Source organism: Ambystoma mexicanum, chromosome 8 (genome assembly GCF_040938575.1).
Source record: "Ambystoma mexicanum isolate Mex_15411 chromosome 8, UKY_AmexF1_1, whole genome shotgun sequence".
Classification (NCBI taxonomy): Eukaryota; Metazoa; Chordata; class Amphibia; order Caudata; family Ambystomatidae; genus Ambystoma; species Ambystoma mexicanum.
The window spans coordinates 1,124,575,343-1,124,601,543 of record NC_090929.1 but is presented as its reverse complement, the minus strand read 5'-3'; the positions used below and the strand labels follow the sequence as shown (position 1 = coordinate 1,124,601,543).

Here is a 26,201-nt window from a genome sequence, read left to right as displayed (position 1 = left end):
CAAAGGGGAGAAGTGTTTGTTGAGGGTGTGCTTAGCACATGCATGGACTCATTGCCTGTTGGCCTGCCAATATGGCTTGCTGATGATGTGGTGGTGCATGGGGTTCACTTTGCAAATTGGACTTTCACAGCACACATAGGTGCTTCTCATGTTTACATGGCTTCAAATGGTGCATGTGTATTTCAACATTATCTCACCTTTCCCTGCACATGCTTGTAGTCACAATGCCTTTGTACAGACTGCCATGTGCTTGCCCATTCCCCTGACTATTGGGGCCAACTATGTTAGGGGACACATGCCTTTGCCCTATGCATTCACATGGGAGAGGGAACCTAATGACTCACCAGTATCTCCCTGGCTACTTGCTCCTGCTTCACTGCTGCCAATGCCCTCTATCCCTTCCATGTGGAGGATGCTGCTGGCCTTTTCCTCTCATGGGGTCAAGACGAGGGGCTCAACGGTGCCCCCTCCTGTGGTGGAAGTCTCACACCTGTGGATGGCAATGAGGCTGCAGACCCTGGCCTTGAGGTCGTCCCTACTTTTGTGGCAGTCCTCGCTGTCCCGTGGAACAATGCCCGCTGCCACAACCTTGTCCCGGATGCTGGCTCAGATGGCAACCTTCCTTAGGCCAGAGGTCCTCCACTGTCTCGAGCCATACAGCTCATCCTCATGAGCGACCACCTCATCCGTCAGCACCTGCAGTTCCCCACCACTGAATTTCTGCTTTCGGAGCCTCATCCATGCCACCCTCACTTTCCCCTTTTCCTGAGACATGTTCCACACTACTGTTGTCTTTGCGGATGGCACCAGGAAATGGGAGATTCAGGGTGGATGGGTTTTTAAAAGATGGTCGCCGCCAGGCTTTCTGTTTCTGCGATGATGCTGTTTCTGGTTGGCAGCAATTCCGCCTGCGGTATAGCGCTGAGTTCGGCATCAGTAACAGTAAATACCGTCTGAAGTTCATTTCCGGTTGTAATTCCACCAAACAGAATTACTGTTCCCGCCAATGGTGTGTGCGTGCTCCGTTCACCTTGTAAGGTGGCAGTAATTCTGCCCGATACCACAGCCGTAATGGTAATTCCGTCCAACTCTTAATGAGGTATCTAAATATGTAAATTAGCCTCTGAGTAAGCGCTTAAACTGACTCCTCTGGGCTGCAATATTAAAATGAATCGATGCCATTCAGCAGGCCAGGTCACAAAGTAACAAGAATTGATTGATTAGTAGAAGCCTCACATTTTCCTGCTGAGGGTACATCCTGTCTGAACCAGGGCCATGTTGTATCACTTCTATAGATAGACATTTAATTTTCAATTATATTATCTGCTGTATGGTGCAGTGATACAGCGTGGCCCTGTGATGGGATTTAGCCACAGGAGAAGAAATGCCAGATTTTCAGCTATTAATCCATTATTTTTTTACTTTGTAACAGCTGCTTGTAACAAAGCCTGTACATATGAGACATACATCAAGATATTTTATCTGAGTAGCCAGGATAGATGGGGTGTCTCTGGCACTGTTTTCGTAAGATTCTCTTTCCTGTGTTAGTCTCCAGAAATGTTTTAACGGAGAGGGGATGTCCTAATATGTTAGTTTCTTCTGCAGCGGGTGTGCATCTATTTTCAAACAGGACAGGAAGTGGCTGTTTGTTTGTAACTCAGTAGAACCAAAAAGCATGTACACTTCAGCTTTTATCCAAACAATTTTAAATTTTTAATATTCAGGAGTGGATTGTGGTAGCCCCTCCTGTTTTCATAGTTTTTTTAATTTAAACTAGTTGCATTTGTTTTTCTCTAATGCTGTTGTAGGACTTCATTTATGTCTTCAGTTTCTCACATACAGTGGCCCGAAACATCATAGCTCTACGAAACATTTCTAACCTCAAACAATGTCTACATTATTACATAAAATGTAGTCATAGAAAACGGACTGAAGCCAAGTGATGCTCCAACTAAATACAGTGCACACAAAACAAATTGTGTAAAATAGGACATTTCACCTGTGTGCAACACAACTCAATCTGTAAAGCATCATAAAACGTGTTAGTGAAAGTTATGGTCTAGGTGACCCTTAGACCAATTGTACAGTATATAGACCTGGTCACCCTGACCCATCCCTGCTCCAGGTCAATATTGGGAAGACAGGTCCCGACAGAGTGCGGGTCTGGCCAACAAGGGAATATAATAATGACAAGCACAATAGTATATTTTACCTGAATTATTTTAAAATACATCAAACATCCTTCCATGGAAAAGTCACTTTTCCATTGCAGTGGCAATATTTTAGAGCAAGATGATAATGTCACGCACGGCGGTCGCTGGCAGTGGTGGAGACGCTGGCGCTGGAGCGGCCATTGAGTAAGCCGTTACGCCGCTGTGCGTTCTCCAGCAGCGGTCTAGCTTTCCGCCGTCTGACCAGCGGCGTCCTTTATTACGAGCGCCAACCCGGAAGCCCGCGCGTTGCAACCTATTCGCGTTAGGCTTCCGGGTTGGTACGCTCCAGTCCTTTCTTCAGTGCCCTGCCATTCTCTTCCTTCTCCAGTGATTTTGGCCGTTCCGCCTTGCCTTCCCGGCTTCTCTCGTTCCTCTCAGTCTTCCCTCTCCCATTTCAGTCCTCCTGTTTTCGCTACTTTAGGCTCTCACCTTTTTCCTTTCTTTTCCTCTCCATTTACTTCTCGCCTCCCCCTCCCACTCCCCCTGTGGAGGTTTGTTCATTCGGTCTATTCCAAATCTTTCCGACCTGGTATCCTGTCGGTATCCTGTCACCATACCCAACAAGGAAGGGGTTTTTTGTGCCTGTTGGCTTTTTCCCCTTCATCGGTCTGCCCCGGTTCGGGGGCCCCCCTAGGCCCCGAGTTAGAGGGGCAGGGTGGCTTCCTCTCGAGGCAGACCCCATCTGCATACCAGGGAAGAGACCTTGAGGATTCGGAGATTTGGACTCCAAGCAGAAGAGGGGACTGCAGGTGAGCAGGAGGGCTTACGGGACACTTGGGAAAGCGGTGTGGAGCCGACTGAACCAGGGAGCGTTGTGACAGATAATGATTTGTTATTTATGCAGGGCATACGCCTAAGCACTGTACAGAGAACATATGTGTATACATTTTTCATCCCAACCGAAGTTGGTAGTCCCAAAGATGTTGCTTTCACTTACTGAGAAGACCATCTGTGATGTATTGGGGGGCATTATTATGGTAACGCTATATCATTCTAACAGTTTAATATTCACTCTGGTTCTCCACATGGGTGTTGCTAGGTTTGGAAAAGATCTGGGGCTATGCAGATGTCGGGACACTGGGCTAGCTGGGGCTACAACCAAAAGACCTGGGGCTATAACCCCCTCAACCACCCACCCCTAGCAACGTCTCTGGGTCTCCATAAACTTCAGAGAGACTGGCCCACCTGAGTGCAGTTTAACCAGACCACACAAGTATTCCTTGAAAGATGTATGTCAGCATACGTGGCGTTGTTTTATAGAATTGATCTGGTAGTGTTAGTTCACTTCTCCCTAGTCTTCTTTGGATTCAATGATGACCTCAACAATTACCTGGAGGTGAATGCCTTTTTGTTTTCTATGCTGTTTCAGTAGCAGGGAGGGTCAATTAATCTTTATGTGCTAATTACAGAGACCAGTCTCCAAATGCAGGATCAGGATCAGGATTCAAGCCTGTGTTGCTGTGCATTGTCTTGCTTCCTGGACAACCGTATTGCCCCTGAGCTATCCTCCCGGCCCAGGTTTGTAATGAGGTTATAGAAACGTGTGACCTGGACAAACGAATATGATGGGCTAATGACCTCAATCCTTTAACTAAAAACACATTGCATACAAACAGACTTCATCGATTAAATTTGATGACATGAGGGCAAGGTGTGTAGAATGATATGCTTACTAAATCCTTCATGCTGTATGGTAGAAAACATGTGTCCTGTGTGTGCCCCTCGTCTTAAAGCCTTTCCCTTTGCTTTATTCTAATCTTGGCTTCGCTAGGTTTTTCTTGTTTCTTGAGCCGTATTTATCCTTTTTTGATTTCTGGTGATATGTCCCCGCTGATACCCCTTCCTAATTTAGGTATACAGTTACATTCTTGTGTTTTCTCTGTACACTGCATGCATTTCCAGTATTCCAGAGCACGCTTTGGTGAAGTTTTATTTCTTAGTTAATTTTACATTCTTATGTTGTCTTTGAATATAGAACAGAGCCATGAGCTTTTTACTATACTGCACTTATGATGCCAAATAAGTTATGTTATGTTACTTTGCATTCATATAGCGCCTTATGTACCATTGGTATGGTCTCAAGGCGCTGGTAGGTTGAACGCCCCCGAGAACCGAAGTTCAAGTCAGTAGAGAGAGGTAGAGGGAGTCAAAAAGGCACGTGTGAGCAACGGATTTGTGTGCAGCTGGTGTGGCATTCGTGTGATATCTGCTTCTTAGCGGTAGGTGTGGTGGTTGAGAGATAAAGAGTATGCGTTCGTTCTGGCAGGTTGTTATCCAGACCGATACTGGCTGCGTTAGGCCTGAGGTGAACGCCTAGGCTGGAAGGTGTCTAACCAGCAGTGTTTATATAAGGGTGAAACTAGTATGCAGTCGCCTGCAGCCTTGACAACTGTCTGTGTTGGGTTGAAGAAGCTATGTATAAAATAGCACTGCCTAATAAAACAAAGACATTTTTCTGGAGCTAAACCCTTGCATGTGGGCTAACTTGCAAAGCCAGAATGCTGTGCTCATGTGGTCCTGAACTGGAGGTGAACTTCCAGTGATGGCCACGGGGTGGTACTGTGACATGTATGAGTTACACAGACTCCCAGGGACAGGTTTTGATTGCCCGGTGTGTGATTTCAAGGCCATCAGCATGTTTATTTGGGTCTACTCTGGGACCAGCCTACATTTTCTATCACACAAGTTGCAGCCCAAGAAATCCTTGTGTCCTACACACTGGAAGCTGTTGTTTGTTTTGGAATTACAATGTATCAGGTTCTGTAGCAGACACTTCCCATGTCCTGCTGCATACTTGTCAAACACATTCCTAAGGATATCCAAACTATCTCAAACCAACATAATTTCAGAAGCGTATTTTTTGAAAATTGTGAATTTTACCCGCCATAGAGAAAACCATATAAGAGTGGTGTTCAGACTTTTTTATGCTGATCCCCCCCTTGAGTAAAAATATTGTTTCCCCCCTCACAAATGAAAACTGCTCATATTTACTATTAGGTACTTATATTTTCTATTAAAAGCAGTCCCCATAATGCCTTTTGGAAGATCTTTGTGCCCCCCGGACATCCTTTGGGCTCCCCTAGGAAGAGAGTCAGTCTTAGTGACAAAATATTTTCAGGTGAACGTTACCCTTAACAGATCTTATTGTCCCAGGAAGTTGCAGAAATATTGCAGACTTTGCTTCATGAAACAATAATGGAGCACTTCTCAGAGTCCTACAAAGTAGCATTTTAAGGTCAACACAGCTCTACTAGCAATTGTTTTTTCACGGATACATCTTTCACTTCACAGAGTCAACAAAACCAAAACCATACATGGTACACAATCCCATGCTCTTCCACAAATAAACTAACAATAGGTAAGAACTGGAATTTAAATTCTTACCTTGGATAGCCCCCAGCAGGGAGTCTCAGGAGGATAGCTCAGGGGCAACATGCTCGCCTTGGAAGTAAGATGACGCAGAGCAACACAGGTTCGATCCCCGGGTCCACGCTTAGAAACCTCTGGGGATTGAGCGCGTTATAAATAACCTATCATATCATATCATACTAGGTTCATGTTTTTTCCGACTTCGTCCATTCACTTGTGAAGAATATCTTGCTTCTTATTTATTGGGGTATTGATTATTTATTATGCGCTTACACACAAGTGTTTAAAAGCACATCTGTATTTAACAAGTTTCAAAGGGTCTCTGTATTTAATGAGTTACAATGACCAATCTTTGTTCCTACTGTTGTTTGGGCAAACCTAAGAGCAAATATTGATTTTGTAATTGCTGGTATACAGTAGCTGTTTCAAGACCGTCTGGAATCTAATCGATAGGCAGTCAGGTTTTTAACTCTACCGAAGTACTGAAATGGCCCTGATAGATATCAAAGATACTCTTTTAAAAATCTCGAAAGAAGGTCCCAATGCCATATTGTTGCTGGATCTATGTGATCTCATCGAGAATATTTTCTTGAAGACGATTTGATTTAATTATTTTAAAAAATACATTTCACTGCAAATATATGGAGGGGGAGATCCCCTGTACCCCCTTCTTATTTTCCCCCACATTAGTCCCCTAATCTACCCCGACCGTGCATATATTTGCGGTGAAACTTGTTAACAAAATATGCAATCAAATTGTTTTCGACTGAATCTTCTGTGATGTTATCTACGTATACCTTGATGCTTTTGGATCTCTCATCAGCATTTGACACCCTTGATCATACTATTATTTTGAATCGTTTGAGGGTCTCTGCTGCCATTTGTGATATCATGGTTCGCTGGTACAACTCGTTTCTTTCTAACAGATCCTCAAGTGTGCAGGTAAATTAGTGTACATCCAGATTGCAAGGTGTGCCACAGGATTCATGTATTACACCCTGGCTTTTTAACATACATGTAAAGCCTCTACATGATTTGTTGGCTGATCTGGGAGTCTTCGTTCAGAATTATGCAGCTGACACTTGGTTTGTTTTCAGTTGGCGGGGAGTCAGCGACCTTACAATGTTAATGCTCCCTCCATTCAATCTACGTTTCAGGCCATTTTGTGTTGGATGTCATGCAACTGGTTAGACCTTAATCAGGCAAACACTGAAACAATGCTTATTGCCCCCTTTCATGTGCTTCGGAAAGAGTTCCATAAGCTTTATAGACCAAGCCTGAGGGCTGTATCAGGAATGATGGGATATGAAGGCCAAGTTAAAGGCCTGAGCGCAGCAAGGGCATTTAACAAGGTCTCAGTCTATAAAGCTATTATATCCTTTTGAAAAATGAATAAATACATGTCTAAAACAAAAAAAGGCAAATCCTCATGGAGTGGTTGCTAGGAACTTGCTAGTTCCCAGCAAGCGCATGCACATGTGATGCACAGGAGTGGCAGAGTTTAATTACCAGTCTTCAGTCTGGCAAAGACTGCAAGGGGAAGCCACCCCCAGTGCTGGCAGTTTCTTCTCAGAGCGGCGTTCCCATGGTGAGGGAGCACCGCGCTGAGAGACATGTTGGCGAATCTCTGGGCTATATGAAATTTATGCGCTGAACTGGCTCGTATAGTCCTGAAATTGGCCAATGGGGAAGTGCTATATCGCTCCCCTGGGGATTTGTGGTTTATAGATCTATCCCAGTCCTATTGTACTTTTAGAACACGTAAAATCATAAGGCATGATCATCGATTCCTCATTGTCCTTGGCTCCACAAATCAGCGGTGTAACTAACTTCATTCATAATCTTTTAAGACAGATTCAACTTCTGATATTTGAAGCTGTGTGCCCCACTTTGGCACAGGCTATATATAATCAGGCTGAAATTAAACTACTGTAACTGCCTGTATGCCGGCCTAACTCAACAATCCTGCAGATGCTCCAATATTTATTTGTAATTTTTATAAAGCGCTACTCGCCCATGGGCCTTAAAGCGCACAAAAAACAAAACAAGACATACAGACCAGAATACAATTTATTTATTTATATTTATATAGCGCGTAAGCAGCCCAGGGGCATTGAGGCGCTGTTACTTGCATTAAACTTAGTTACATGTTACAGGCATGGTAGAAGTTGTTGACACATTGTGAATGTTACATATATCGCTTTGGTCGTATAATACATGATACATGGAGGTATTTGTGCTGGTGTGCTGATGATGGGTAAGCAGAGGAAAGTGGTCTTATCTGATCAGATCTGTGAGAAGGGTGGCCTGGTCTGGGTCAAGGTTAAACAGGTGTGTTTTGAGACTTTTCTTGAACTGAATGGAGTTGGCCTGCCTGAGTTCACTCAGGAGTTTGTTCCAAGACGACGGAGCCTGAACATCAAATGTGGAGCCAGCTACGATTTTACAAATCCGGGCCTCTGTACATGGCTGAAAATGAAATATAGCATGGGAAGGATTACGATTGAGGAGAGAAGCAGCTGGATCAGAGCGGCAGGGGGAACTGATAATCTTCTCCATACATTTATTTTGCTGGGCAGCAAAAGAGTGTTGGTGAACTGAGATTTTGTTATTAAACTCATCATGGATGGATTTACACTAGGCAGAGTCCTTGAGTAATGTTGTGGCATTGGGTAAGTTACCGTCAAACTCTTTGAGGATCGAGAATAGATCTCGTGAATTTGATTGACCCAAAGGGATACTGTCATTGCAGCTTTGCGATTAAGCTGCGATAATAGCTAATTTCAGGGTTTTTACATAGGTCTAGCAGAGAGGGAGATGGGTTTTTCCTCCACGCTCTCTCCGCTCTTTGCTTGGCATGATGAAGAATGGTGTTGGAGTCGCCAAACCAGTAACTCTTATTAGCTTTATTCTTAGTAAGTTTCGTTTTTTCTAGGTGCTAAGACATCTATAATGTCATTAATAGTGTTAGTGATATGGGTAGCAAGATCGCCATCGCTGATAAAAGTGTCAACTGGGGTTAATTTGGCCAAGAGCTGTGAGGCCAAAATCAAAGGGGTGACCTTTTTTAAGTTCCAGGCAATGACAGAGTGTTTGGGGTCAGACTCAGAGGACAGGGGATAGGCTGGCACTGAGAATGAACCATGCACTAAGAAGTGGTCTGACCATGGACAAAGCTCAGGCTTGATGTTCATTATAGGTAGTTATTTAGTCTATTGTGTGTCCATCTCTGTGGGTCGGAGCAAGCAGCTTCTGAGTGAAGCCAATGGTATTCAGTGCTGAGAGCAGCGAGACTGACAATTTATCATGGGGATCATTGGCCCAAAGATTAAAATCTCCAAGGACTGTAACAGGAGTACTTACTTTAGTGATGTTGTTAAGATGTTGTTAAGAAAGTTAATTAATTGCTCCTCAAATAGGGGGATAGCAGATGGTGGCTGATATATTAAAATAATAGTGAGGGAGCTATTAGCATGAAGCTTTATTTTGGCTACCAAACTTCTGAAACCTTCAGGGGAGGAGTGAGTATTAACAAGAATATTTAAACGCTTTTTGGTGATAATTGCAACCCCTCTGCCTCTATGATCAGGGCTGTACGCTCTATAGATGCAAAAGTCAGGAGGAATGGCAAGGTTAGCAGCTGTAGGAGTCGTGTGCGTTAGCCATGATTCAGTAATGGCCATGATGTCACAAGGTGTCTTGGTGAGATAACCGTGTACTTCGACCCCATGCTTTAGTAATTCCGGGTATTAAGCAGGGAGAAATGCATGTATGTGTTGTGTCGTAGATTAACAATGGTCTCAGAGGGGTTGGGATGTACAATCTCTGCAAGTGCCTGCATGATTCGAGGAATGGATAGGAGCTCGCCACTCCGGACACAAACCGGCACTAACCGGGTTGCCGCGAATGCGCCGGCGCTAACGCGCTTTAGGACTATGCTAATGCACATAGAACTACAGTACTCATGGGACTTGTAGTCCTAATTGCAAAGGAGCAGTTAAGAGAGTTTTGCACGGTATGGCGGCCAAAAAAATATGTTTAGAACACGAGGAGCAGCATGCACAGTTAACACAGGCAGGCTAGATACAAATTAAAATGTATTTTTAAATAAAATACAATCGATCCTAAAATACATAAAAGGCTGCCTATAAAATAAGGCTAAAGTGCGGAGCAGAGCGTGGCGTCTAAAACAATAATAGCTGCAGCTAAGGTGGTAACAAATAGCTTTAAGTAAACTCATATGTCTCCGGTTCTGAAAAGGCTCCATCGGCTTCCTACTCATGCGAGAATCAAGTTTAAATTGTAACTTTCATTCATGAGACTCTGCATCTTTTCGCTCAACCAGACCACTTGCAACTTCGCTTAGTTTCCCGCGTTCATTTCCCCTGGTTTTAAATCTAGGGCCTTTGGAAGTTCCAGCACATTTATTGGCATCAAGCTTTGGAAGAATGTCCTGTTGGCCATCAGGGAAATGTCCGCTCTTTGGGAATTCAGAACGAGATTGAAAATCATACTGTTTGGATTACAATGACAGTTTTTCCACTACGTCGACTTTATTTTCAACTGCGATCTGATTGGCAAGTGCTGAAAAGCCTCAGTGTCATGGCACCTGTAAAAAATAAAATAAAAGCTAATTGCGAAGTTGCAGAGGCTCAAAGTGCAGAGTTCTCCTGGCAGATTAATAGTGATGAAAAACACAATGGCTCATCCTAAGAAAGCCCATTGGCTTTGCAATGGCCAATTACTGGGCTCATCTCTTAACACGCAGACACTCATTTTGATAACGCAGGAAAAAAAATATGAAAAGCAGCTGTGTGCCTTTTTAGTTTTCACTGTAAGGTGGTGCTTTAGTGCCACTGATAAGCTAAACCTAATGCAGTGGAGTACAGCTAGCGAGAGATGTTATATGAGGAGGGACACAATGCTTGAAGGTGTTGTTTAATTATTCACCCACTCACAGACTGCCCATGGCCATGCTAACCCCTATGGCCATTCCCACCCACTTCCTACCCCTCCCTGCCCAACACACACCTTAATGGGATCTATTTGCGCTAGCTTTATCAAGTCATAAAAACAAACTGTACCCCGAGTGTCTGCCAATGTTTTTTCAAATCAATCTTCTGAGAGCTGATCATTTAATTGGTGCTGTAATAAAAATGTCTTAACCAGGTCTGCCGTCAGCCACTTGATTTATAAGCGGTATGGCTGTCCTACACTGAAGTCCAGTTAAAAACAAGCATTAGCAAATCCTGCAGTTTCAGCTTGTGTATAGGCATTAGGTAGGCATTTACCAGGCACTGCTATCATCTTTCCAGGTAAGAGCCAGTTAGTACCATTACAGCAATGCCTGGCAAAAACCTTTGCGTATCTATACAAAAGTCAAATCTGTTGGCATTGTCAATGTTTGTTTCCACATTCTCTCTACTTCCTGTACTGTGTGGGAAAGCTGGGAGGAAGGTGTGAGCAGGAGTTTCCCTGGTGGGTTTTCCACTGCGTGCAAGCAATCCTCCGGCGTCTCTGCGGAATGTTGCATTCTGTAGCCCATAAGCAGTTGCATTCCGGTAGACTGTGCCTGCTTTTCAGGTGCATTGCGCCATATTCCAGTGCAGTGATCCACTCTTGGTGGAGATCCATGGATTATCTGCATGGGGTAGACTGGCGCACACAATTGGCTCGGCGCCATTAAACATGTGGCCCGCACTGGCAAAGAGCAATGGTTTCCTTTTCTTAAAGGCTGTTTGAGTAGTACCCACGGGCGGAGATTTTTTGACAAAATGTGTTGCAAATTGTGAATTTTAAAGACTATTCGTTCAGTGACACTGGGCAAAACTACTAACTGCAGCGTGAGGAAACTCATTCAGCTGTCCCACTTTGGCCCAAAAATGGCCTGCTTTGACTAAAAAAAAATGGGCCCACACTTAGCACTTGCCCGATTTCCCATGAAGATAGTCATGGGAATCCAGCCCATGGCTGGGACCATGCAGGCGGAAGTTGTTGGGCTGTTACTGATATTAATGAGAATCAATTCTATAGAAACGTGCAGTGAGACACCCCAAGATGCGGGAAGTACAGACCCTGAATCTTAGGGCCTCATTACACGGTAGGCGGTAACCATGGCACTATTAGCACAATGGTTGCCGCCGGTATTTTACTGTGTCCGCCTTGGTGGATGGCAGAATTACCGCCCTACTCCAAGGTGAGCGGGGGTGGTAATTCCCCATTCACCAAGGCTCTTCCCCATTCCCATTTTTGCTCCTATAGGGCATAATGGGAATGGGGAAGGTGCTAATTACGGTACCGCAGCCGTTAAAGTCGGGTCCCGCAAAGGGAACTCGTAGTAAGGCGGTAGGGGTTTACCGGTACCGGTGCCCTTACCGGTACCGGTAAACCCCTACCGCCTACCGTGTAATGAGGCCCTTAGTCTGATAAACCTCTTAGCTCCATGAAAAATACGGTAACTAATGATCAGCTCTTAGACAAAAGAAAGATACAAGAGAAAAGAGCCAGAGCAGTGACTCTCCCTTCAACAATAAGAGGTCAATAGCCTTCCTTGTATAAGAAAAACCCCTAAGGAACTTTTTTATTAAGATCAGTCCTCATAGTTGCAAGACTTGAACCTCTGCCACACCACCTATGATGCCACAAGTCATGTACACATTATGAAACCTATGCAAGGAGGTTGTTGATTTTTAGTAAAGAACCTCGAAACACCTCAAGCACTCTTGAATATGGTAACATTTAGAACAGCCATTTCTAACCTTCACATGTTAATTTATTTTAATTTTATTTTTTTATTTATTTCGCATTTTTAAAGCGCTCACACAGCCCGCGGGCATCGAGGCGGTGTTACTGGAATTGATTTTTTTTTTTAATTGTTTTTTGTCTTAGACAAAGGGAGCTTCAAAGAGGTTAGCGTCATAGCTTGTTTTTATACAATGTTTCCTATTAGTATGAGTATTTGCACAGGAAAGTGATATTTGCATTTAGAGTGTACACAGTGGTAAGTGCAATGTTTAGAAAATATGCTTACACGGTTTACGTATGTGTATACTTGGAAACAATGACCCTTTCACATACAACTCCCATACAGGTAATTGTGCATGGGATCTATAGGGAACAGTGTGCGCATTGTTTCATTTACTTTGTATTGCTTGTGGTATTTACAGAGAACTGACCTGCCCCCAAGGTGAAATGGAGCGGTCTGCCTATTAAGGTGGTGCATAGACATGTCGTGGTATCCATTATAGATTCTATACAATGATCCAAATGCATCTTGAAATTGATAGCATTTTGATACCTTCAATATATTGGGGGAACACCATCGTCGGACCGGGAGGTGCAGAGCATTGAAAGATCAGCAGACAAAGAAAGCAGACAACATTAGAAAGTGAGGCGGATTACTTTCCTTTCCTGACATCAAGCTCGTGGGAGAGGAAGTCTCGGATGCAACAAGAGATGGTTTCGGAGCTTAGTTGCATAGAATGGACATGCATGCCTCGGCTTCCCAACTTCTAGTTGGGCAATTGTGCATCTGTTGGATGGTCACTGGTCACTGCACATGGCTAGCTTGTTGGTGAGGTAGCCTTGCTTGCTTATATGTAGGGCATTGCAGATGATGCTGTAAGTCTTGCACTGATTGTGGACTGTAAGGACAGCCAATGCAGTTCTCTTAGGCTGGTCGATGGTGTTGTTGACCTTTCTATGACTGGCATTAAGCATGCAGTGCTGTTGAAGACTGTGTTTAGCTAGGGTGAGGTGCAGTCTGTTTGACTGTTAAGCCGAGCAATAAGGCTGTCTGTGTTGAATAGCACTAGGTCTTGTAGAGTCAAGCAAAAGTTGAGGGGGTAGCGGGGGGGGGGGAGGTAAAAGGGGGATTCCAGAGGAAGGTCAATGGGTACCAGGTCTTTTGTGAATCAAAGCAAAATTGGGGAATGAGGGAGTTCATCCCTCAAGTTTCCTATTGGAGTGAGAGCTTTGTATCTGGTTCTTGTGAGCTCCACCATCCAGGCAACACCATTTTTTTGCCCTAAACGGATGACATCTGTGATCGAATGAGGCGGTGGTTTGATCTGATGTGGAGAAATTCATTTAATGCTGATCCCTTGAGAGGAAGTCAGGTTTGTGGGTCTATTCATGGATTATGACATCCAGTTTGGTGAACAACCTAATTGTCTGCTTTCTCTGTAGCTCAACTCCCTTCACCAATCCTCCCCATTTATGCTTCTCTCTCTGATGCAATTTCTCATTCTTGAAGCATTATACAAATACCTCAATACATATGTTGGCCATCATTGAGTACCTCAATAAAAGTAGTTTGTGTGCGGTTCCTGGAGCATACGTCTGATTTGTCTGAGTGGAGGAGGTATATGTTTAACTCCCATAAAATTGTATAGGCTCAAAATGCTGTTTTTTTTCTAGTCAGCTGGGCAATTCATGGTGAAAATTCTACCTTCAATTTAAGGGGGTTAAACTGACAGATCAGTAGTTCTTGGTTTATCCATCTCTTGATACATTTTTGGAAGTAACTGCTGATGGCTACCCTTCAGCCGGAAGTGCGGCTGAAAGGCAGTCAATGGCAGTGGACCCACTGAATTTTGTTCCCCTGAGGCCCTGTGAGGCGAGTCTGAGGAAGAAGAGGAGTGAGGCATTAAAATGCTATCTTAGCGTGGAAGTGCAGCGGAAGTGCGGCTGTAGGGCAGTCATCGGCAGTCCCCGGGAGGCGCAGGGAACAGTTGAAGGACTTGCCGTTCGGTGAGCGATTGTGAACAATCGTCCGGCACCGACATTGAACGGTGAGCCCATTTCGTAATTGTTAACACACGTGTGAGTATGTGGTTTGCTTAGGATAACACGCCAATTGTTCATCGCATTGCCCGCTCTGTAAGTGTTCCTCACTCCCCTGAATAATTACTACCATCGTGGCCGGAGGAGAGCTAAGAGTGTCTCTTTCTTGCAAAGATAGGCAAAGTCTTACAGGCTCTGGGACCTTGCTTGTAGCTGTCTAGCTAACTTCGGTCCGAGAGTCTCCAGGAAAGTTAAGGCTTAGCATATGCCGTTAAGGAATTGTCTTTAAATGTATAATCTGCATAGTAAAGATGCTGTGCCTGCCTCGTCAGCTAACATTATGGTAGCCTCCTTGGTGATCACCAATAAAAAGGACAATTAACTTTGGCTATGTCCACTCCGTAACCACTTTCTCCACCAATAGTGATAAGTGGAACTACTCGGAAGGTGGATGTGTTGAGGAAAAGCACCAAATCCAAGATTGAGGATCAATCCAACCCCCTATATCGAAGTTAAATTTAAGTGAGGATGTGTAAAAAGGAGCATCCGAGGCCGATGCCTTAAGAGTGACAGATAAAGTGGAGACAGTAGCTAAAAGCCCAGTTACTGAGAACGATATGGGTGACGAAATTAGGCCTCTTGCCGACGAGGGTATTGATTTAGCTCTATTGTCGCAGTCTATTAAATTAACCCCCACCCCTTATTTTTTCAGATTATGAGCATAGTGCATCGGGGTTATCAACTAGGAATTCCACACTGAGTGATGATAATATGGCGGGCAGTGCATCAGGCCCTAACATCATTCGTTAAACTATATGAGAATCTTTATGAAGAGGTGAGAGTTCATACTTCACAACTCAACACCATTTTGTCACGATTTGAAAAGTGGGCAGAAGTTGGCAATTGGTGCTTGTTGCCCATAGTGAAGATCTTGGGGGCTTTTTTACTGGCTCCAATCAAGATAATCGGGTGGCCGGCTAATATGGAGGCTAATGTACAGAGGATGAGGTCATCTAGCGAGGATGGTATAGCGAAGACTAATAACAAAAACGAATATCTGCAAATGTGACGAATGGAAAGAAAAGTAAAAATAAAAAATAAAAAAAGATGGGGAAGAAGTCATCAAGAACGTTCACTCGTTTGCTAGGTTCCGTGGCATGTGCCCAGAAAATATCTACCCCTTCTGACAAAAAGCTAAGGTCAAAGAAAAAATGGAAATATAAAAAGCAGCGGGAGCTGAGTGAGAGCAAGAACTTGAGTGGACACCTGGACTCTGGTGATAATATCTCTTTACTCTCGGTGGGGGATCTAGAGTCCACCGAGGGTATTAATGAGCCTGAGGTTGAGACCATTTCATAGGAGCCTGGATCGCATGCTCTTGCTGAGCTAGGAAACCTGCCTGAGGAGACTCATTCTAAATCTTGTACTTGGAACCGCCTACTGCCCCATGAAATTAATTTACATGTGAATGCTGCAACCCAGACTGCCCGGATGTAAATCTGTTAAGGAGAAAATGGTTGCGCAGACTTCAGATCCAATGCTTATGCAACCATCAACCATTCCTTCGATTAATGCTGTTGCGCAAACTATTTAGTTTAAAACCACTAGGGATAATTTAAGGGAAATAAACTGTCGTATTCCTAGTTGGGGGGGGGTGGAGACAGGGTTTCCCAGGTTGCTGTTGGAATATCTTTTTGAGGTGGGAGGGCCAAGTGTCTGAACACATCTAAAGTTCTGGCCCTGTTTTATAAAAATCCTGACTCTCCAACTGATAACGTCGAGGGTTATTGAACTCCTGGAATTCTTTTGACTTAGAGAGAGATGACCATGAAACCCTGAAAATGCCTTAAAAAATGGTGCATAACGCTTTAATGAAGGAAGTGAATACCCTGAAGCAACTTGGGTATGATCTTACGTGCTATGTTTTCGAGGTTGTCATTGGTCGGGCTGTCAACATGTGGGGCTGCCATATAAGGATGTAGGAAAGATGCCAGGGCAAATGCCTACAGTAAGTGAAGTAATGGGTTGGAGGAGAGAGTGTGAGTGGAAATCCTAAATGGGAGATCCCCATCATTGTGAATGATTGGAGATGGTTAGATGTGGCTTTGAGAGCGTCTTTCAGGCAACTGAAGGCATTAAAACAACAACTTTAGCATTGATGACCACTTTAAGAAAATTTTTGGACTGTATGTGGTTTCGGTCAGTTAATAAACAACCAAGATATATGCACTTTCCGAAGATCACACTCTGTGTTGTTGTTGCAGGCGGTATGGCTTACTTTTTGCCCTGTTTTTGATGGTTATTTGGTGATCTTTCAATCAGCTACTAAAGTGCGTTTGGTGAATCCCTTGAGAGGTTTAATTGTTGCAGTACGTAAAGATTTAGGTTTTAAATTGATTAAACAATGGCCAGTGGGAAGGGGTGTGCTGGTGGTCACCCTTTTACAGGAGATAAATCATGTACACAAATATTATCTGATTGCGAACATCTACTGGCAGCAATCTCATACAGAGCTTAACATATTGTTTGTTTGTTTGTGCATTTATATAGCGCTACGAACCCTCAGGTATCTGAGCGATGCTTATGCCGGGATTCGAACCTGCATCAGCTGGCTCTGCACAGATGTCAAAGCGAGCGCTCTACTCGCTGTGCTATCTGATCGGCTATTTGGGAAATTTAGCTAATTTATTTGAGGTGTGGTATACCAATGGACAGGATGGTGAGCTAATTGTGGCAGGACATTTTAATTCTACCTGTTGTCCTAACTCCTTTTCTGCAGAGGATATTGTTTGGTTGGGTGAATCTTTAGGGGGACCAATCAAGGTCCAATGTGGCAGGTTATGGAGTAGGACAATGGATGAGTGGGGTTTGTATATGCTAAATGATCTTCCAGCGGAGCTCAGTTGTACAGATTTCACGTGGCACATGGCAACTAAGTCCTCAGTTTTGGACTATGTATTTGTTTCCAATGGACATTTTGATATATGTATAGATTTTTACATTAGGGAATGTAATTGTAATGATCATAATATGTTAGCAGTTACATTCATCATCCCACAAGACAAACGGGAGGTAAATGGTCTTAGCTCTCTCATAGTAAATTGTAGGTGTAAAAGAATAAGATGAATAATGTAATGGAGCATTTAAATAATCAAATCAGTATTACCTTTTAAATACTACGTTTGAGCAGAAAGAAGCATTCTAAATTTTCCTTAAATAGTTTTAACTTGTCAGTTCAAGATCTGATGCTGTTTGTAATTAAAAAGAGGAGTAATGTCATCAGTAGACAGAAACATCAGCATCATTTTGATAAGGAGATTCAGGAACAAGAAAAAAGGAGCAGGCAAGTTATGAGGGAAATTAGACATAGTGGGGATGAGGTTTTTAGTATTTTAAGTCAGCTGAGACAAGAAAAACAAAGATATAGGATTTGGTGTAAATCCCACAATCATATACTTTTGCAAAGGGATGGGGCAGCTATGTTGGCTATTTCGGCTGGTTTGACAAATCAACTTGCTGGGCACCAGTGGTCCAGGATTGAATTTCGTTTTCTAAACCATGAATCAGCCCCACACCTCTAATACATCAGAATGGATCCAAACAGATTGGACTAACAAGCAAATTATAAAACTCCTTGTCCAATTTTTGTAATGTGGAGGATGGAATGGCAGGCTTATGTCCGAAAGGTTGTGGACTGTTGGTTAATTGCAACACAGCGATAATATGATTATTACCCAATGATAAAAGGGACTGTCCAGTCAAGGTTGTATCAAAATATCTACTTTATTTATATCACGACAGTTCTAGCAAAACTTCAAACTGCAACCAACCCTGTAAAGAAATGCAGAGGACGGACAGTTGCAAAGAAGGAAAAGGGATGCACTCTGGTTACTGACAGGAGGCTAGTTGGTATGATTAATAACCACAACAGTTTAAGGTTTCTTGGCTTCAGCACAAAGGGAGCAATGGATCTTAAAATGTCTCTAGCGGCCTCCTGGGAAGGTCCAGCGGGACAGAACTACAATGTACCTTGTGCTGCAGGTGTTCTTGGTGCGCAACAGAGTCTAGTCTGTTTCAGGGCGCTTTGAAGGCTTCTGTGACAGAGTTCACAGAGGGAGTCAACTGCAGGTATCAAGCAGCAAGACAGTTCAGTGAGCGAAGCGGTACGAACAGCTGCAGGCTGGCCTACACGGCGGGTTGGGGTCAGGAATCGTTGTCTGAGTGCTGGTCGGTGGTTCTGAAGCACTGGTCTAGATATCTCAGATGTCTTTAGGCGATTGCAGCTTGACAACGGTCAGTATTGCAGTCAGTTGCAGCTCGAGGAACTCAACTGGCTGGAAAATGTCCTTTAAGGCAGACGTTGGTAGATGCTCGTTGAGGCGCTTCTCCCAGCTTCTTCAATAGGGGTGTGTCGTCCTTTAAGGTGGATGGCCCGCAGCTATGGAGTGCGTTGCAGGAAGCTGCTTTGTCCTTGGGTTTAGGTTCAGAGATCTTCTGGCACTCCCTCTCCAGGGAGCTTGCAGCAGAGCCTAGCAGGGAACGCTGTGTGTTGGCTGGGTACCAGTCCTGGAGCTGCTGGTTGGTCATCTGGGTTCTGTATCTCCCTCTGTTCCCTGGGCGATATTTAGGTGAGGAATCTTGCTTCCCTCTTTGGATATCCTGGCCTACCATCAGCCAGGGTCCAAGGATGAGTTCTTCTTTCTGCTTCTGGTGAAACCTTCAGATGATCTACTTAAAGAGGGGCTCCAGCCCTCTTTTAAAGCCAAGAGGGCCACAGTGATTGATGTAGACTAAGCCTAACTTAATGAACCAATCATGTGGTCCCTCACAAATATCACCTGCATGTCTGAGGTCATAACCATAGTGCTTTGTAGCATGAAAGTTAAAGGGGTGAAAACAGGAACAAGGTTTGCCCCAGAACTCAAATGGCAGAAACCTTCTCTCAACAGAAAGCTCTGGCCACACTCCCTTGTGACACCAAGTTCCACCCATCTTCTTGTCTGTTGTGTTCAAAGAGTCTCTCTGGTTAATGGTCCTCTCTATGTGGTGTGAGAAAATCTGAGGGTGTTCTCACCCCTAAAGCCCCTGGATCCTCTTCTGAGGTGGCCAGAGAAAGGCCACCGCTCTTGGATCCCGACGCTCGGGATGGAGAAGCGAGTGAGGATTACCTGAGTGGAGGGTCTTCGGAGTCTGGGAGTGGGGTGCCCTTAGGCAAGACATGGTACCCCCCTTTCCCTAATTGTGACCAATCTGAACCTTCCCCAATATTTATGGGGGATTGTAGGACCTCTCCCCTCATTTCTCCACATTTAACATCTGAAAGTAATGGGACGAGGAAGAGGAGACTAAGTGTGATGAACACTACATGTTTTCACCCCTTAGGTACTGAGACGAAGAAGATGCCTGTAAAGTATGGTAAGGGTCAGGCAGGTCCTCTTAAACAGGGTCAGGCAAATCTAATTTGAGGTGCAGCAGGCTTATAAAGGGAAACCAGTGAGGAGACAAAATGAGCAGCAGCTCGGAGGCCTGGATAGGAAAAACCAGGGGACCCTTTCAATATGTAGGCAGCCGTGGTTGGACCTGAAATGTGGCCAGGATGCCCGCAGAGAATCCTGAGGTGTGGCAGCCTTTGTGGCAGAGTCGTAGCAGCTAGGAGCTGCTAACGAGCATCAATGAAAGAGAGGACACTGTCTGCGTCCATCCTGTGGCAACAAAGTTGCTGGCACCCACAGAAGTGAATGTGACAGGTGAGCAGGGCTCACTGAGGTTGTGGTGCCAACCTGGGACGCCTAGAGGAGCAGCAAGTGCCACCGGAGGAAGACACCACAATCCGGTGAGTGCAGCAGAAAACACACTCGGAAACTGGGGCACTCTGGACAGGCTGCTTACTATAAATGAAGTGGCATATGCATTAACTCTTCAATACAAAACATACTACATTTTTAAATTTTAAATATCAAACTGAATGGAAGACTTCCAAATAGCGCTAAGCTAAATATATTGAATGCCGAACTGAATGCAAGTTTCCAACTACCACCAAACTGCACATTGTAAATATCGAACTGAATGAAAGTTAAACCCAGCATTAAAACGATATATATTGAATACTGAACTAAGTGGAAGTTTTAAACAGCATTATACCACATACATTGAACAGTGATCTGAATGAAAACACAACAGTGATAAATCAAACAGGTTGAATACCGAATTGGCTGAAAATACAAAATGTATACCTATATTGAACATTAATGAACTTTATAAGCAAAACCATTAATCAAAACAGATTAAAAGGAGAATACCCTTATGAAAGCAACCTATGGGGAAAGGAATATATGTGAAGGCGTGTAACCAATGGTGGGCAGTAACAGAATCATCAACAAATAATCTTGTGCGGCAAGGCCAAGGACTGGCAAACGAATGGCATGCAGAGTGTGCTACAGCCAAGAGGCCAACAAGGAAAATCTAAGGGAATGTGCCTTTTCACATAGGGGTGAATGCTGAGAATCCTATGTGGGCTGAAGTACCGAGAGGCCCTGGTTGTGCGACCTGTGATGGGTGGACCGTGTGGTCTAAAAACTGCAACTAGACCAATGAGCCCTACATTATCAAAGATAAAGACACTGCAAAACCTATCAATAGGGAACACTACGAATAAGCTGGTGACGCCAACCAGAAGAAAGGTCAAGATGACCCAAAGTTAAGTTGAACTTTCAAAGAGTGATTTATTAATTTGTTGCAACATTGTAGTCTTGGGGAAGGGAGCCCTGAGGCTTAATGAACTACAGCGACCGTCTTGAGGACAGAGCCTCAAGATCCCTTTTTGTTTGAACTGTGCTATGTTGAAGTCTTGAGGAAGGGAACCCTGAGACTTGATGAGATATAGCTACCGTCTTTAGCACAGGGCCTAAGCACCTCTTTCGTTCGTACTGTATTACTTGAATTTAGGGAAGGAAAGTTGAACTGGGAGCTGGAAGAAGCTCAGCATGTTGTGTTGATCACCATTTCTTTGATTATTGACATCCCTATACACTATTTAATTGTAGTTGTGAGGGAAAGCATAGGTTTTGGACACAGACAGGCTTTTAAGTTGGACTCTTTAACTCAGACAATCCTTAGTTTTGTTCAGGTAGGGAAATCCCACCTTAGTAAAGGGCAAGTTAGACCTTCTACCATCCTGAAATTTAAGTTCATAAATATTGTTTGTTTTGAACTTAATTCTGCTGTCTGTATCTTGCTTCATGATGCCTTCACTGTGGTCCCTGTTAAAGCGGCGGTCTCCCTTGAAGCTGCGGAAAGAACAGACTCTCTGGCTCCTGCAAACCACATTCTCCTATCTTATGAATGGGGTCCTTCTAGCAAGGTGGCTTACTATCTACAGCAGTCCCAGACATGACAGCCCACTGTCATTGATACTGAGGGCAGGAGCTTGCTTCAGGTTGACACAGTTACATATTAAAGGTTGTTTGGTTTATGGTCTCATTTGTTAACCTATGCAGCCAGACACCATGTGGGCCTGTTTGAAGTACCTTCTATTGGTATGTTAATCACTGCCTCCAGCTGCTGGGCCTAACAAAAGAGCAGGGTGGATCCATGGAGCCTTTGTTAGTTAATCAGGCTGGCCATGGCAGGGGGGAAATTTGGACCCCCCTGTCCTGGTGGTGGCCAAGGTGAATCCTGGCTGTCATATTACAACTAAATATGACAGGCAGACTGTACCTGTAGGCTGTGTCCACCCCGAGTTAACAAGTATATGCGTTTGTCATGGTATGAGCATAGGAAAATGTGTGTGGATTATCCCCACATGTTTTCCTGACATTGGTCTACCATCATTCCATTTAATAAAAAATGTCAAAAAGCCCAGGCGAGCGCACTCCCACATGCGCATGGTCGAATTCCTCACAGCTGGGAAATCAGAATTATACTTTTGAACAGCCATTTATGCACTTCAAAATAAGCAGCCGGCTTCCCAAACGAACCCCATTTGGGGGAAACATGGGTGAAATATCTCTCTGATTTGTATGGGAAGGAAAGTGGGAGTCCTTTATATACAGAGTATATTACTGATAGTTGGCATTTGAATTTTAGTGTGGAAGATATTTAAATATGAATTAATAGGGCACTTAATTCTAGAGCGGGTGGCCCTAACAAATTAGCTAATGCAATCTTCAAACAAGCTCCAGATATATGAGCGATGATTTTGTACATTTCTTTCAATTATATTGTTGAACACAGAATACACCACCATCCTGGAAAAGTTAATTTGTAATTCCAATCTATAAAAAAGGTAATAGAGTACAGCCAAAGAACTATCAGCCCATTACACTTCTTGACACGGAAAGCAAGATCTTTGTATCTCTAATTCTAAAAGAGGTAGAGATGTGGGCTGTGCCTTATGGACAGTTAAAAAAAGAACAGACAGGCTTCCGAAGTATTGTGGGGACTGATTGTAATGGGTTTTTGCTGCATTGCATACTAGAACAGGCATGGAAAAAGGATCAATACCCACGTGTATGGTGTCCCTGGATCTTTCAACAGTGTTTGATCTAGTAGATAGGAACTTGTTATGGGAGAAATTGCACAGTTGTGAATTCCCCCATGGTTTATTAAATATATTAATCTGCTTGCACACAGGGACCTTCATCCAGGTTAGGCCGAATCATTCAGGTGTGCTATCCAGGAATGTTGAGAACATTTCCGGTTTTGAGGCAAGGGTGCATGCTGGCAGCATGCCTCTTTAGTTGTTACATTTCAGATATTGGAGACTTTCTGGATAAGGCAATATTTGTATTCACTAAAATTGGAGACATTAAAATCCTGTGGTTTGCATATGCTGACGATTGTATACTCATGGATTTCATCTCCATTGGTCTACAGCACCTGAGTGATGCTTTTGTGCAGTTTATGGATAGCAAAAGATTGAAAATGAATCCATCAAAGACTGAAGTTGAAAGATGTATCGGTGGTAAAAAGCCCTGTACATTTGGTTGGTATATAAATAGAGTACGATTAGATGTTGTGGATAATCTTATCTATCTGGGGTTTCATATCTCTGCTTGCCCAACTAAAAAGTATTATAAAGAGCAGAAGGAAAGCTAACATGTTAGCTGCACAGATGCTGAAGATCCATAGGAAATTTGTCAATTAATCCCTGATGCCTGTCTTGAAATTGTAAGTGAGCAAAATCATCCCAAAAGTAATTTATGGCTTGGAGGTTTCTCCACATTGGGTATTGGGAGAGCTGGATTACTATGAAGCCTCAATACGGAGAAGGTACTTGTTTGTATCCATAAATGTGTTCCTATTGTAGCTATATTCCACAAATTGGGACGGCAATCGCTCCATAGTAGGGTGATTTTGAAACAGCTGTCCCTTTACAGGAAAATGTTGTGCACGCCTTTAAATAATCTATGCTGAATTATACTCTAAGAGTTCTGGTTTTCCAATACAAGATTTCATTAAACATTGTTTTGATCAGTTATATGAGCTAGATATGACAAGTGAAACTTTGGTAATAAATCCATCTATGGTGAAAACAGTAGTTATTCTAAGGGCAGGGTTTCAAACGGGTGAGCCCTTGGGTAGGTTTGCAATCTATTCACATTTAAGGAGGGGGTACAAATTTGCTGGCACTGTGGAGCCCTACTTAGCAGGGGTTCCGGATATGTTTATTCGGGCTAATGCTATGAGGTTTCGTATGCATTCATTGGAAACTAAAGAAATAGTATGTATAAGGAGTAAGCTTCCAAAGGAATTAGCATTTTGTAATTTTTTAATATTTCAAAAGTAACTGAAAACTTGAAGAATTTGATCTTATATTGCCCTGCTCGTATCTCATTCATGGCTATGAATTCTGGAGGAACAATAGGTTTCAATGATCATTGCTGTATTGAAATTCTTGCACAAAATTGGATTTCATTAAAATGGGATGTATTTCTTGTGATATTGTTGTAATGTTACTGTCATGTAAGATAATCCTGGCGATTGCACATATGTATATTATAATGAATTGTATTTATTTTATTGAGATTTTTGGGGGGATTTATTTACAGATTCTTTATTGGTGTGACTGTTTTTTTCCTCTGTTTTGCCTATTTGTAACTAATGTGTGGAATGTATTGTAAAGGTTTGTTTTGGACCATAAACAATAACACGAAAAAAAATATATTTTTTAAAACCTAAAATATTTGTTTTCGTGGGATTACAGTATAGCTAGAAACCATACAGCAATGTTATTTTATTAGGGTAATGCATACTAATCAATATTTTGCATTGTTATAATAGTGGTTTTAATGGGGATAGATATGAAGAAATCACTGCAAAGAGCAAGAGAGAGAGAGAGAGAGAGAGCGAGAGACTGAGATGCAGTGAGCAAGAGCTGTAGAGGCAAATCAAGAGATGGCAAAACACAAAGTTAAGAATGGGAAGCAGAAATCCGGCCCATTTTTGCTATTGCCACTTGGTCAAACATCTCAGTTGCAACTTACTTTGAAAGTCCATTTGCCGCATTCTCACATCAAACATTAAATAGGGATTCAAAAATGTAAAAGTGGCTAATCATTCAGGGTCAGGTAAAAAATACATTTGTATTGGCCATATAAAAAGCTGCGTTACGCCGCCAGATGTTTTGCCACCAGTCATGGCTTACTCATGGATCAAGAGAAATCAAGGGACACAGAGAGGTGGTCTAGACAATATTAGAGATTCAGATACAAGAGAGGTGTTGAAAAAAAGATTATGGGACGCATTCTGAGTGTGGCAGAGGGGTACAAATGTGGTTGTAATTACCTTACCACTCCCTCCAGCAAAATGCTGGAAGTAAATCCTGCACTTTTCTGTCGAAAAATCAGCAAAATCATCAGATTTAATGCCAGCGGTAATTCTGCTGAAATCCCCATAGAGTCCTATGGACACTTAAAAATGTGGATTTATACCACCGACCACAAATGGGCTCTTCATTCCTTTACACAGTCACAGGATTGGGATTATGGGGCATGATGTGTCGTGATGTTCCATACAAGTGGTGCTTTTATGGAGCAGTGCGCCTGTGTATATTTAGAACTGAGCCCAACAAGAAGGGTCAGATGCATTGATCTTTGTGTCCTAAATGTACAAGACAAACAAACAGGCTCTTCTGATAGTCCAGGACTTGCCCAGAAAAGAGCCTTTGCAAAGGCAGGCACCGCCGGGAGCTGGTGAATTGAAGATGAAAACGTGTCCTAAATCAGACAACCTTTTACATTGTGTACCCTTTTCAGTGTGCATCTCTTGTATGACCATCCTTACCAATGGTTCATAGTATCATGACATTGGCACACAGAGATGTGAGTACCTGTCCAGTGACTGTTGCACAGGTAGTGTGTACTGTATTATGTTATTTCTCCAGCATGGGGTCTGGCATGGATTCACATGCTCATGAATACTCATGAATACTGGGGCACAAAAGTTTAAGAAACGTATTATACTGGTAAGACATTTTATTTCATAGTGTTTTTAAAGGCACTTTTTGCAAGGCGTTTGCACATTGCTATTTGCAAATGAAGATTGCGCAGTGGGTCTCACTGCTGGATTCCTGAGTGAATGTTTCGCAGCAAGCTTGATCATATCTACTTGAGAGATACCCTTGCACTCTGCAAATATGAGGGTATCCGTTGCAGGAGTGAATTTACATTTGCCTTTAGCTCAGGTTTTTGAGCGATCTCTGTTTTATTCACAGCTTGAAGATTACAGGGGGCGAGAAGACCATGCTTCAGAAGTGGCAGGTAAGAATCGACCTGAGCCCATTATGCAGGGAATACTTTTTTCCATTAATAAGTGCCTTGCAGTTTCTATTTAAGC

General features: G+C 43.2%; 1 protein-coding gene across 4 annotated transcripts in view; it reads left to right on the top strand.

Moving 5' to 3' along the window:
* Window positions 1–26,201, top strand: part of WDFY4 (WDFY family member 4) — a 1,820,746-nt gene that overhangs the window by 1,407,205 nt on the left and 387,340 nt on the right. For all 4 annotated transcript variants that reach the window (XM_069611160.1, XM_069611162.1, XM_069611161.1 and 1 more), the window contains one exon: window positions 26,080–26,125. In XM_069611160.1, coding sequence (XP_069467261.1) covers window positions 26,080–26,125 — 46 coding nt within the window. The remainder of the gene's footprint in view (window positions 1–26,079; window positions 26,126–26,201) is intronic.